The sequence below is a fragment of the Frieseomelitta varia genome, unplaced genomic scaffold (genome assembly GCF_011392965.1).
Source record: "Frieseomelitta varia isolate USP_RPSP 00005682 unplaced genomic scaffold, Fvar_1.2 scaffold_195, whole genome shotgun sequence".
Classification (NCBI taxonomy): domain Eukaryota; kingdom Metazoa; phylum Arthropoda; class Insecta; order Hymenoptera; family Apidae; genus Frieseomelitta; species Frieseomelitta varia.
Window position 1 is genome coordinate 139,922 of NW_025109694.1, and position 12,856 is coordinate 152,777.

The 12,856-nt window shown below is 33.1% G+C and overlaps 1 protein-coding gene across 3 annotated transcripts; it reads right to left on the bottom strand.

Annotated features, from left to right (window-relative positions):
• Window positions 1-2,367: 2,367 nt before the first annotated feature.
• LOC122526822 (phosphatidylinositol 3-kinase 3-like) lies at window positions 2,368-6,789 on the bottom strand. Of its 3 annotated transcripts, XR_006306221.1 has the most exons (7): window positions 6,493-6,789; window positions 6,128-6,365; window positions 5,711-5,866; window positions 4,865-5,203; window positions 4,295-4,745; window positions 2,944-3,876; window positions 2,368-2,800 (listed from the first exon to the last, which is right to left on the bottom strand). XR_006306221.1 is itself a non-coding variant. In XM_043650384.1 (6 exons), exons 1-6 carry the CDS (start codon window positions 6,772-6,774, stop codon window positions 3,672-3,674), a joined length of 1,650 nt encoding a protein of 549 aa, XP_043506319.1. In that variant the 5' UTR covers window positions 6,775-6,789; the 3' UTR covers window positions 2,368-3,671. The 3 variants fall into 3 exon arrangements, 2 of the variants coding, with proteins under 2 accessions (XP_043506319.1, XP_043506318.1); XM_043650384.1 differs by having other exon boundaries at window positions 2,368-3,876; window positions 5,711-5,845; XM_043650383.1 differs by having other exon boundaries at window positions 2,368-3,876.
• Between the last annotated feature and the right edge of the window lie 6,067 nt (window positions 6,790-12,856).

Sequence of the window (12,856 nt, forward strand, 5' to 3'; positions counted from 1 at the left end):
ATTTAAGTGAGGCCACTTAAGTATCTTTTCAAATTGTGATGATATAAAAAATATTTTTTGCCTATCGTGAATAGTATCGAAAGATCTATAACTGGTAAAAATTTTTTTTTTTAAGGTCATTCTTTTCAAGGACTTTTTAAGGTTATTGACGTTTCTTCCTCATACAACTATATTTTTGTTTTATTGCATTGTGTAGCTGATAAAAAAGTACGTTCAGATATGTAAAGAACATGACCTTGAAATAACATTGATACCGAAAAATTTAAGTTTTTATTTATTTAAATTTTACAAGTTATTATCGTCACAATAAATGTTCAAAATACTGTCCTACGATGATACACTGATGAAACGAATAACAAGTGATTGTAGTGATCTTTCGATTGTTTCTGAATCAACAGCAGCAACAGCTGTAACTATTCGATTTCTCATGTTTTCAGGTATAGTTGGACGTTCGTCGTAAACTGTTTTTTTTCCCCCACAAAAAAAATCCATTAGAGTGAAGTCCAGTGAATGCAGTGGCCATGCAACAACTCTATCACGATCAATTCATCGATTTGGAAATTTGTAATCTAAAATTTGCTTGTCTAGGCTTTAAATGGAAAAAACTATGCAACATTCTTGCAAAATGAACTAGAAATGTTCGTGCATGATGTACCATTAAATATTCATCTAACATAAGAATATGGTGCCAGCATGATGGTTGTCTGGCTCATTCTACATGCCTTGTCAAGCAAATTTTAGATTACAAATTTCCAAATCGATGGATTGGTCGTAATGAATTTGTTGCATCGCGTTCATCAGCCTTCACTCCAATGAATGTTTTTTTTTGCGAGAAAAATTGAAACAAACGACTACACCTGAAGATATGAGAAATCGAGTAATTACAGCTGTTGCTACTGTTGATTCAGTCAGTAACAATCACTTGTTACTCATTTCAGACAGTGTATCATCGTAGAAGGACAGTATTTTGAACATTTATTGTGACGATAATAACTTGTAAAATTAAGATAAGGTAAAACTTAAATTTATCGGCATCAATGTCATGTTTACATATCTGAACATACTTTTTTATCAGCTACACTAATCAGATGCAATAAAAAAAAAAAAATAGTTGTATGGGAAAGAAACGTCAATGACCTTAAAAAGTCCTTGAAAAAAATAACTTAAAAAAAAAAGAATTCTTACCAATTATAGATACTATTCACGATAGGTAAACAATACTTTTTGTATCATCACAATCCGAAAAAATATTTAGGTGGCGTCACTTAAGTGGACCACGCTGTATACTTAAAGTGTGTGTGTGTGTGTGTGTATATATATATATACACACATACCTGTTTCAACTTTAATATAAAAATGACATTGACTTTGTATGAGAAATCATCAAACTGTGAATTTCTGTGTTTATAGGAAATTTTAGAATGCAAAAATGCAATGTATATAATATGAAAAGAATATATAAAAAATATAAAATGTATAAATACAAACAAATATAAAATACATAAAATATTTCTAAATGTTTTCTATAACATTTCGTAAGTAATATAATTTTTTTTACCGAAGTTCCATTTCTTTAATTGTATAAATATAAATTGGCTACAAAACACTCTATATTTAAATATTTATATATATTGTACGACACGGTATACGAACATTGCAAAGAAGATATTGCTATACATACGCGTATGTCGTTTAGAATCATAATATTACATATGTATATATATATATATAAAATAAATATTTTTTATTTAACGTTCTATTTAAATGTTTCTTGATGATTAAAAGTTTTTATATCTGTAAAATAAAATTTTAAATGAAGATCCGATTCAATACAATATTTATTATACAGTGTTAGACTCTTAAAGAGCATCGATGCTATTTTTCAGATAGCTATCAAGATGTGAAATAAATATACAAAGTACTGCTGAATGTACAAGCAGATGAGAGGTGATTCCTTGTAAAAAAATAAGAAAGAAATATGAAAAATTTTTTCTTTCGAATCTTAGTTTTCGAGAAAATCGAATTTGAAAATGTATCAAATGTAACGCGTGCATCAAGGCAATTTTTAACGAAACGTATTCAAAGTCTATTTTCTTGAGAATGAAGCTTTAAATGAAAAAAATGTTATTCTCCTTTTTTTACTTATATTTGCACGTAGAATAACCTTCTATTAATTATTCTTTTCTGTCATGTCTAGAATTAGCAAGAGTTCAAATGAACTCGATAAATTTTTAAATTCGATTTTCTCGGAAACTAGGTCTCAGATGAAAAAATTTTAGCCTGTAGTTCCAAAAAACATCAGTTCCCAATCGATATGAAATTTTGAGGAGATGAACGAGAGGGGAGATAACTTTTTATAAAATGCTATAAAATTTTAGTTTCGAGTTTTTATTAATTACTAAAATATTAATAAAAGATTTTCGATACAATACATTGAATTCTGCCTAGATTCGATGATGATTAAAATTAAACAATAGTGGGTATTAAATACAAAGATTTATTTTGTCGCATTACTTTTTAATTTAAAATATATAAACTGTACATATATATATTTTTATAAGTAGTATATATTTATATGTTTTTATATAATAGTCGTGAGCATGATAAATTAGTAATAGATGCAATACATTCTTTACATGTGGCAGTTTAGTTTAATGAAAAAAGTATTTTTGCTTTCAGAAATCAATCCTGTAGAAATTCTACGCACTTTTCCTTCAATTTCGTTTGTTTCATATCTTTGAAAAAATCCGAAAATATTTTGACGTTTTCTTAATGTAAATGCGGAGGAAACAATTAGAAACTTTATATTTTTGTTTCATTTCTCTTGCGAACAAGTCATTGGTCAAATATAATAGAATAAACGATTTAAAACATAACAAAATACGTATTTTAATTTGGACCTGTATGTGAGTAGAAAGTTTTTCAACAAAATCTCTTCCTCACTTTTATATTTATGTAAAATCTTTCTTTTTTCAAAGATATTGTTACAATGTAATACTACTGTATATAATACAGTGTCTGATCATACAACAACTTCACTTTTGTGAAAAATTTATTTAGTAATCTTAAAGAAAGAAAGTAACCGATTAAAAGAGACATAAAAAAAAAAAAGCGAAAATCAAGATAACAGAAATTCTATTGAGAATTGAAATTTGCTCTTGAAATTGGCCAATTGCATCGTCAACTTACAGACTACAATAAATTTACCGGTAGTATTCCGACTGTACAGCACTTTTTCTCTTTTATAAATAATTATAAATTATAATTAATTTACGTTTCCGATTCGACGTAATTGTCATACAATATACATAATATTTGCTTACGACAATCCATCTGTAATACTGCAAACTTTTCACGACTCATTTTCTGCAGTGACATCGTACATCTCGTTTCTACCACCTTAGATTCCGTTCGAATCCATCGATTGTCACTGTCATTTTACGATGTCATAAGTCCTTGTTTTTCATAAATCTCTAAGTTATTGAGAAGAATTCGTTCGCCAATCGTTTTTTGATTCAACAATGAGTTTTTGATCACTAACTTTTACCATCGCTCGTTGCTTGCTTGTTCTCGTTCTCGTTCAAAGAACGATGCGACGAATATTGCAAAATTGCAGCAAGAAATTGGAAAAACTGAAATTAACTCAAAGCAATCTAATAAAGAGGTAAATTTCAGCTGCCTTGGTACGGCATTTGTTCGGGTATAGCGGACGAATGGTTTTGACTCGGGCTTTGATGAAAATGAGGACTGCTACCGTCTTGCGATATTTCACCCACCGCTGGTTCTTCGTATTTTCCCCTCTTGAAACGACCGTACAAGGAGGAGTATGGTAAATTATAGTGGATTGCCGCTTGATTAATGCTCATATGGCCTAATCTGAAAAATCGTAAATAAATAAAAGAAATCACAGATTTTCCTTTTTCTACTAAAGTAAAGAACATTGCGATACGAGCTGTTAGGCTCATTGTCTACGAAGCGTTAGACTATCACTTGCTGTATATGCATATACTTTCATGCAGTAGGTAATGTAGGAGGAGAGTGAAGAACAGTCGTCAGTGAAACGATAGAGGAACACTATAACGCGTCTCATCGCACAATTTTAATAATAAGACAAAATGTATCTTGTTATGCGGGCACAGACGTACCATCACGTCTAACAGACTACATTCTATGGAAGCGATTCTTCGTGGACAGTAGGCTTTAGTCTTAGAAAGAAAGAAAGGAAAAGTAGCGGAATAAAACGTGTCGTTTGGAAGAATAATAAGAACGACAATGTGGCGAAATGTTACTTTACCTGACAGCTTCGAGAGCTTCGGTCATAGCATCTTCGCTCCAAGGTGTGGGATTACTCCTGCTAAGTTCGATGCCCTCTCTTTTGCATCGACCGTATAACGTTCCTGTTGGTATACCGAATTCAGTCGACGCCCTCTGGACAGACGTTTGGCCGGAGCGTATTGCTTCGAGGGCACGATCGAGATCGGCAGGCGACCAGGTGGTGGGACTTGCATTGAAAGGTGCAGCCAGCCTGATGCCTTCCCTTCTCGCGATTTTGTACAAGGTACTCGACGGTATACCAAATGCTTTCGAAGCTTTGTTTGCTGATATTGTTCCAGTCCGTAGTGCTTCGAGCGCGTTGTTTAAACTCTCGTCGCTCCACGATTTTGTAGGTCCATCTTTTTTTGGAGTATCGATTCCCAGCCGATGCGCTCGTTGCCACAGAGTCGTCGAGGGTATACCGAACGTTGCTAAAACGATCGCGACACCACTGGATTAAATAAGAGAATACTGAAAAAGCTTGTTAACGAAGGAATGTTTCGCATGTATTAGCGGAGCGAAAGAAAGAGGATGCATGCTTTTGAATTACCAGAGGCTTTTGTAAGGCTCATATCGTGATTCCGTAAGGCTTCCAAGGCAGCGTCCATGTCCTCTTGGGTCCACGATTTTGAACCGTGATGATGAGAGCTGGATTGTCCGGAATGGCCCCTCGAGTTATTCTCACCAGAATCCGAGTGTATCGAACTTCCAGATGGCATCAATCCGAGCAATTCCGGTGTGATCATCATCATGTTGTCGCTATCGGCTGCGTTCTTTGAACTGACGCTCGCTCGATCTGACATGTGGCTATCGATATCAATTGTGTCCGACGAATCCATTGTGTGCAACGTTTCAAACTTTATCTTTACACTGTCACAATTCTGAATCTCTGCGAACAAATGCGAAAAACAACACAGTTCTAATGTGTTCTCTGGCTGAAAGAGTTGCATAGCATTGAATAGCAGTATCGCATCCGAATAATTAATCACGGTGTTTTTTTTGTTTTTTTCTTTTTTAATTTCTCGTTTACCTAACCCGAACTTTACGATTTGGGCGATGTCAATATCAATATCAACATCGTCGCCGTCGTTGCTATCGCCATGAACGTTATATCGGAGAAAGGAACGCCAACGATGGCAAAGTTGGGCGCTTTGACTAAACGAGCTTGCGTGGGTGGTTGCGAACCGAGCAACGTAAATCTAATCGCAACTAGTTAAGTTCGATTAGACTGATTATTTTAATTCTCTCCCCGTCTAATAACCATCTACGGTTTTATTTCACAACATGTGATTCACGCCGAGTTACGTAGCCGTCGAATTGACATTTTATATATATCGTCGGTATAGTGAAAGCGCTAGCGAAAAACAGTCGTTGTAAATATTATCAGCAACACCACCTGTGGAATGATGATCCGGGTCCCTTAAATGCGTAATTGTAGTACCGACCAATGTGGCACTCGGCGGTGTTGGTTGAGTTTCTGGAGGTAGATCAACCTCTCCGGGATCCGGATGATGACCGTAATGACCGAGACCTGTATGACAAAACATATCACCTTTTTTAATTAAAGTGAAAATGATCTGTCCTGCACGTTGTTGTAAATTAGTAAGTCGCCCCACACCTAAAACCCGCCAATTTTTTTAAACCATCTCAAGATCTTCTTAACAAAGAAGGAGAGAAAAAAAAAAAATTTGAAACAACCGACTACTAATATTATTTATATCATTGGTAAACGATGTTGTCTTTACATACTAGAAATCATAGGATTCATAGGATCAATAGGTGTGGGGCCCGTGTCTCCTTATCGACTACTTACCGTTGTTATTGTTGTTGCTTGTATTGTTACCGTTGCCGTTGGAGTTGTTATTGCTATTGTTGTTGTTATTGTTGTTGTTATTGGTGGTGGTGGTGGTGGTGGTGGTGGTGGTAGTGGTGGTGGTGGTGTTGCCAGTAGTGGTACTATTGTTATTGTTGCGTTGGCAAGTTTCCAGCACTACTGCTCCCGCAGTTGCCTCCGTACACTCCTCATCTTCGGGTTGCCAGTCTATGTGATTCTGCGAAATATTCGGTACGAATTTAGCGACGTCTGTGACGAGATTGCCTCGTTGCTTTCGTGAGGGCTATCATGCTTTCTTACGGTTTTTCCAACGCTTCGCGTTCATTGACATTATCAATGCTTACCTCTTTGTTCTCCCAATCGTAATTTTCGTTCGATTCCTCTTCTTTATATCGATCGTAATGCCTCGAATCTGTAGCGCGAGGTTCGAACGTCGTTCTAGGCCTTTTGTACCTTTGATGATGTCTCTTCAGCTTGGTGAAATTTATTCTAGGAGTGCCGGGTTCCCTTGGTGGCGAACTCAGGCTTACCGAGGGTGGCCCGTCTCTACTTTCGGGCACCTCGCAAAGTCCCTTGATCTTTAGTTGATCGGCTGTTTTCAACAGTGACTGCAACACAAATAGCATACAATTGCAAATATATTTATTTATTCGTCTAGCAAACAATGTATTCGATTTTTCATTGATTAACTTTGCGCATTTCTCAATTTATACGATTCAAATCATAACCATTAGCAACGCTATCGACGAGAAACTAGCAATTAAATATTCGTTTAAATGGACAATTTTAGATGAAAGTCCGAACGATGGAATCAGCGCGGTTATTGGAGTAGTATTCGGAAACCAGACTGTTTTGCTTGGACGAGGCAGCATATAGGCAGCATATGCGAGATTCGTCGATTACATTGAGAATGAGATAAAAAAAAAAAAAAAAAAAAATAAAAAGTATAAAAAATCATATTTCGAAAAAAAAAAAAAAAAAAAAGAAAGAAAAAAAAAAAGGAGGCACGCGTAAAATAAAAATTCTGTAGTTCGACATAATAAAAGCTGCTTCCACGCGCAATAATTCAAATAACACAAACTCCAATTCAAAATTCCATTTAATTCTAAATTGTAAATTATACTATGAAATTCACGAGAAATCAAACAAAACTATCGAGTTCACGTGAAATCACACAGAATGAGATCACGCGAACAGTAATTCAAATAACAAACCTCCGTGCCAATTTCGTCAAACCTCAATTCAAAATTCCATTTAATTCTAAATTGACACGGAGATATATCAGAAAATCAGTTCCAGTAACAACCATCTTCCCCGTCTCCAGTGTCTAAAATTCTGACTGCAATTCCAGATTGAAATTCTCCGCTTGAGAACGACACAAACGATAAGATTCGAAAGAAAAAGCTTTCACTCTAATCTCATTAAACAGCTGAAACAACGCTGCGAACTTTAGTTCGCGAACTGGTCCCTTTAAATTCAAACAGCGTGGGACAATGAACGCGAGTAAAAAGATACTGCCCGGCGAGAAGCCGCTTGAATTTTCATTAAACGAGCCCCGAAAACAATCCTCTTTCGTCAACGTCTTTCCCATTCGAGCGAGAAAATTGTGGAAATCCTGAGATGGGGATCAGAGTTCGCGAGAGTTCTTCGCTTTAACTTTGCTACAGTCTTTCCCTCGATTGATTTTCGACTGACTTACAATATTTTTTAAATATAGTATTATTATTTTTTAAATGTAACATTACTTTTTTTTTTAATATTGAATTATCTCTTTTTAATATCATATTATTTAAATGTAACATTATTTTTTTTTTTGTATTAAATTATCTTCTAATATTATACTATTTAATGTTAAATTATCTCTTTTTAATATTGTATTATTTAAATGTAACATTATTCTTTTTTTTAATATTAAATTATCTTCTAATATTTTTTTAAATACTAGAACCATCAGAATGGTCAAAGGTGACCAATTTGTCACTTTTCATCGAAAGTTTCGTAGATCTGCAACAGTGGATTTTTCAATAATTTTTTTTTTTATAAAGTGTAGAAGTAAAAGGTAAAGGTTTTCGTAAATAAATTTTATTTGTTAAGAATTCCAAATTTTTAACTTACGATCAGAAAAATGACTCTCTTTCTATTTCGTGCATTTCAATTACTCTGATACATGTTTTATATATAAAAATATGTCAAGCGTGAACGAAATGTGAAAAAACTCTTATTAGTAGATTTCTTAGTTAAATTTTATCTGAAACGTCATTTTAAATTTCATTCTGAATTGAATTTTCATCACGTTTTTTATTGAAATGTTATCTCAATCATCTTCTTAAAATACTCTATTAAATTAAGTGTAAGACTCTATTAAATTAAGCACAAAAATTTGAGGATCGCAGAGAGATTAAAACGAGCGTCAGAAATTCTATTATAACATTAAAGAATATCTCAATTATATATCAACAAAATATGAACAAAATTCTTCTCATCTTCTCAAACATTCTGAATCTTTCTTCTCCACTAAATTGAATGTAAAAGTCGTAGCGAAAGTAGCAATATTTGAAGTATGAAGTACAAAATGTGGAAAAATTCACAGTCAACGTACATAAAATGATTTTTAATTAAATCGGTCAAATTTACGTTACGTTTTATAATATCTCCTATTTTTTTTTTTTTTTTTTACTAAATTGAATGCAAAGTTAAAGTGTAAAAATTTGAGTCTACCATAGTAGAGTAAGAAATAGATATAATTCGTGAGAAATTCCAAATATGAACAGAATACGAAAATGTTTTCACCGGTATATGCAATGATTTTTCACATTACGTTAAACATTCACAATTAAATTTTACATTACGTTAAACATTCTTCGAGGACGTTCCAAGTCTTTCTTCTCGGACAAATTGAACGTAAGATTGAAATATAAAAATTCGAGGATCGCGTCAGGGTTTAATAGGGTGATTCTCCGAGCTAGTAGCTAATAGCTCGAGACGGTTCGCCTGTGAAATCATGCAAAAGTAAAATTGTTTTCAGCGGGCGTGTCCTCGCATTCGGCCGGCTCTGCATCCTTTAAGTTCGAAGTTCTGCCCGTGTAATAAAAGTTTACGAGACGCTGTTCCCGTATCCACTTGCCAAACCATTTTGCCACTATTGTCTGGCGTGTTCTCTTCAACGGCGGTTCCAGCTGTCGTCTATCCCTGTTCTTCAACTTCAATTACGTTTACGATTTAGCTTCTAGCTGGAAAGTTAATTGAACTCTCTGGATATTCGAATCTTAAGGAATATTAATGTGAGATGAACGATGGTCTCGATAAAATTCTGCAATTGCATCAAGATATTTAAGATAATAATAAATAAATAATAAATTTATAATTAAAATATTTATAATAATAAATATTATTAAATATTTATTATAATAATTAAAATATTTATAATAATAAATTTATGTTAAAAAAAAATAGAATGTTTAATTCTCAGAGAATTCAAACATAGTAGTTTATTTCAAATTTTAATTAGTATTCTTGTTTGTTATACTTATCCAATCAGTGATAATCTTCTTTCTCACAAATTTATGCTTTCCTATTTCTATATCTTTTTACCATTCTTTCCACGTGATTATTATATGACACATTTCAATCTCAAGTATATCATGTAAAAAATTCGTCACTTTGAAAGTTTATGATATGATTTGCAACAATCATATCGAGAGTGAACAAACGATAAGCACATGAACAAGAATATTGTCGATATTTTAAATTAATGCAAATTTGTAAAAAAAAAAAAAAAAAGAATCGTCAGACAATCCAATAATTTCGTAGTATTGAATTTTTTCCAAAAAATATTTTTACATGACTTCAACACCATTTCAAGGAGGATACATTTACTTTCTCTCTCGTGAAGTTTGCAAATTCGAAATCCTTTATGGACAAAATTGAAAAAATTTTTTTTCGTAATTAAACCTACCTCGAAAACTAAAGTTTCCTCTTTACGACAACTTGAAATAAATTGATTTGTCGTACGGCAAATTTGTTTCTTTCTCGCAAAGTTACAAAATTTCAGAATATTAATAATCTTTCATCGACTGTACCAATATTTTCTAAACTCAATATATATTTTCGTCACAAAGTTACAAGAATTTGGAATATCGACAATCTTTCATCGACAAATACTTTTTGAGCTCACTGTACCTTTTTTTCGTTCGCAAAGTTACAAAATTTCAGAATATTAATAATCTTTCATCGACTAATACTACGATTACTTCCTAGTCTCAGTATTTTCATTGAAAAATGGCAACCTTTGCGAACATTTCGCATCCAGAACATTCAACACGCATTGATTGGGAAACTCTCTAGCATGCCATCGAAAGAAATAAAGAAATCCAACTCGACATATCTTGCCGCTGATCTCCTATCTCCACGTTGTTAATTCGACTAATTTCGCACTGAATGATGGTTGTCACGGGGCAGACAGCAACATTTATTTTGACATGCCGATTAGAAGGAACGATCGAACCGAAAAACAAGAACGAAAAAAAACAAAAAAGAAAGAACGAGGAAAAGAGATATATATATATATATATATATATATATATATATATATATATAACGTATGTTCGGGCTGACGTCGAAAGGTAATTAAAATACAGCGTGGATATCGCGCCGGATAATATTATCGAGCGTATGTAAATTGAAACACGATATCAGTTAGCGATACTGTCTGCAACGCATGTGCATTCTCATTACGGCTATATTAAGCTTGATTCAATTATACGATACACCGATTGCGCAACCGATCAACGAGCAACGCTTGAAAATTAACGATTAAGGCGATTTTCGTCGCGGACCGCGCGGAATAACGGTGAACGCTGTTGGAAAGGTGTGTAGAAGGAGAACACGCGATTAGGCGTTGAGAGATATTCTGTTCGTTGTGTATTTTGTGTGGCTACGTATTTTTGAGTTATTGAGATTTTTTTTTTATTAACTGTATTGTTTTTTATTAACTATAGTATATTATATTATGACGTGTGATACAGTATAGCGTATTATGTTTAGCATGGTGCAGGTTTGATTCGTGACAAATGTTATCAAAGTTAAATTTCCTTTATTTTTATTTCTAGAAAAAACATTATAACATTGCCAAATGTTAAATTTCCCTTATTTTTATTACTAGAAAAAAAAATTATAACATTGCCAAAAGTTAAATTTCCCTTATTTTTATTTCTAGAAAAAAAATTACAACATTGCCAAAAGTTAAACTTCCCTTATTTTTATTCCTAGAAAAAAAATTATAACATTGCCAAAAGTTAAACTTCCCTTATTTTTATTCCTAGAAAAAAAATTATAACATTGCCAAAAGTTAAATTTTCCTTATTTTTATTTCTAGAAAAAAAATTATAATATTACCAAAAGTTAAATTTCCCTTATTTTTATTTCTGGAAAAAAATATAACATTGCCAAAAGTTAAATTTCCCTTCTTTTTATTTTTAGAAAAAAATTTTCCTTATTTTTATTTTTATTTTTAGAAAAAAAATTATAACATTGCCAAAAGTTAAATTTCCCTTATTTTTATTTCTAGAAAAAAATTATAACATTACCAAAAGTTAGATTTCCCTTATTTCTATTTCTGGAAAAAAAGTATAACATTGCCAAAAGTTAAATTTCTCTTATTTTTATTTTTTAGAAAAAATTTTCCTTATTTTTATTTTTATTTTTAGAAAAAAAATTATAACATTGCCAAAAGTTAAATTTCCCTTATTTTTATTTCTAGAAAAAAAATTATAACATTACCAAAAGTTAAATTTCCTTTATTTTCATTTCTGGAAAAAAATTATAACATTGCCAAAAGTTAAATTTCCTTCATTTTTATTTCAAAAAAAAAAAAAAAAAAAATTACAACATTACCAAAAGTTAAATTCCCCTTATTTTCCTTTTCTAATCCATCTCAGGTGAATTAAGCTCGTATACGAAACCAGAGAAGATAGGGGGCAGCAACGGGGATAAAGCTCACAATTCGTTTCCAACGTTCCCTGCGTCGAATCGGTTGTTCGATCAACGAGAAGCAGTGTCCAAGAAACGAATCGCCCGAGGTGCTAAACTCCAACCGATGCACCCTACATATTAGCATGTAAATATATGTAAATACGGGAGGTGGCTCGCGTCTCAAAGGAGAACAGGGTTGCCAACTCCGTTCGCTGCTGCCGATGTTACGTAATTGTTCGTTGCACCGGGGCACGGCCCCAGTCGCTTTCAAACGCGAGAAACATCGCGAGAGACACAACCCGACGTTGATGTTTCGCAACGTAACCTCTAACGAGCCGCGAATTTGCCGCGACCTCGCGCGAAAATCCGCGCGAAATCGTTTTCGTCTCGGGAGATTATTTATCTCGTCGTCGCGTGACCATCTAACTCTCTCGTTCAGTTGTCGCGAATGAAGTAAACGCACGTCGGAATATCGGATAATGGTGATTGATGAAAAGGAGTGGAAGAGCGAATGAGGGAAGAAGTGATCGTCGAGGTTGTTTGCGTTATTTTTTGAAAACGTGGGTGTAAGTTGCATCAATCAGTTGGATTAATACTAATCTCTCTTTGTTAGTGGTATTTCATGTTACACATTTCCTATATCCTACACTCACATTTTTCCATATTTTATATAATTCATTACATATTATATATTATACATATTAGATTATATATTTATATATTTTATTTTATACTTAT

Bases quoted from the DNA above. Each gene is read 5' to 3' on its own strand.
- LOC122526822 (XM_043650383.1), bottom strand. From the start codon at position 6,774: ATGCTATTTGTGTTGCAGTCACTGTTGAAAACAGCCGATCAACTAAAG. The intron at 5,867-6,127 runs GTAAGTAGTCGA...TAATTAAAAAAG, and splicing joins AAGCAACAACAATAACAACG to GTGATATGTTTTGTCATACA. The intron at 5,204-5,710 runs GTGGTGTTGCTG...ATTTGTTCGCAG, and splicing joins CCCGGATCATCATTCCACAG to AGATTCAGAATTGTGACAGT.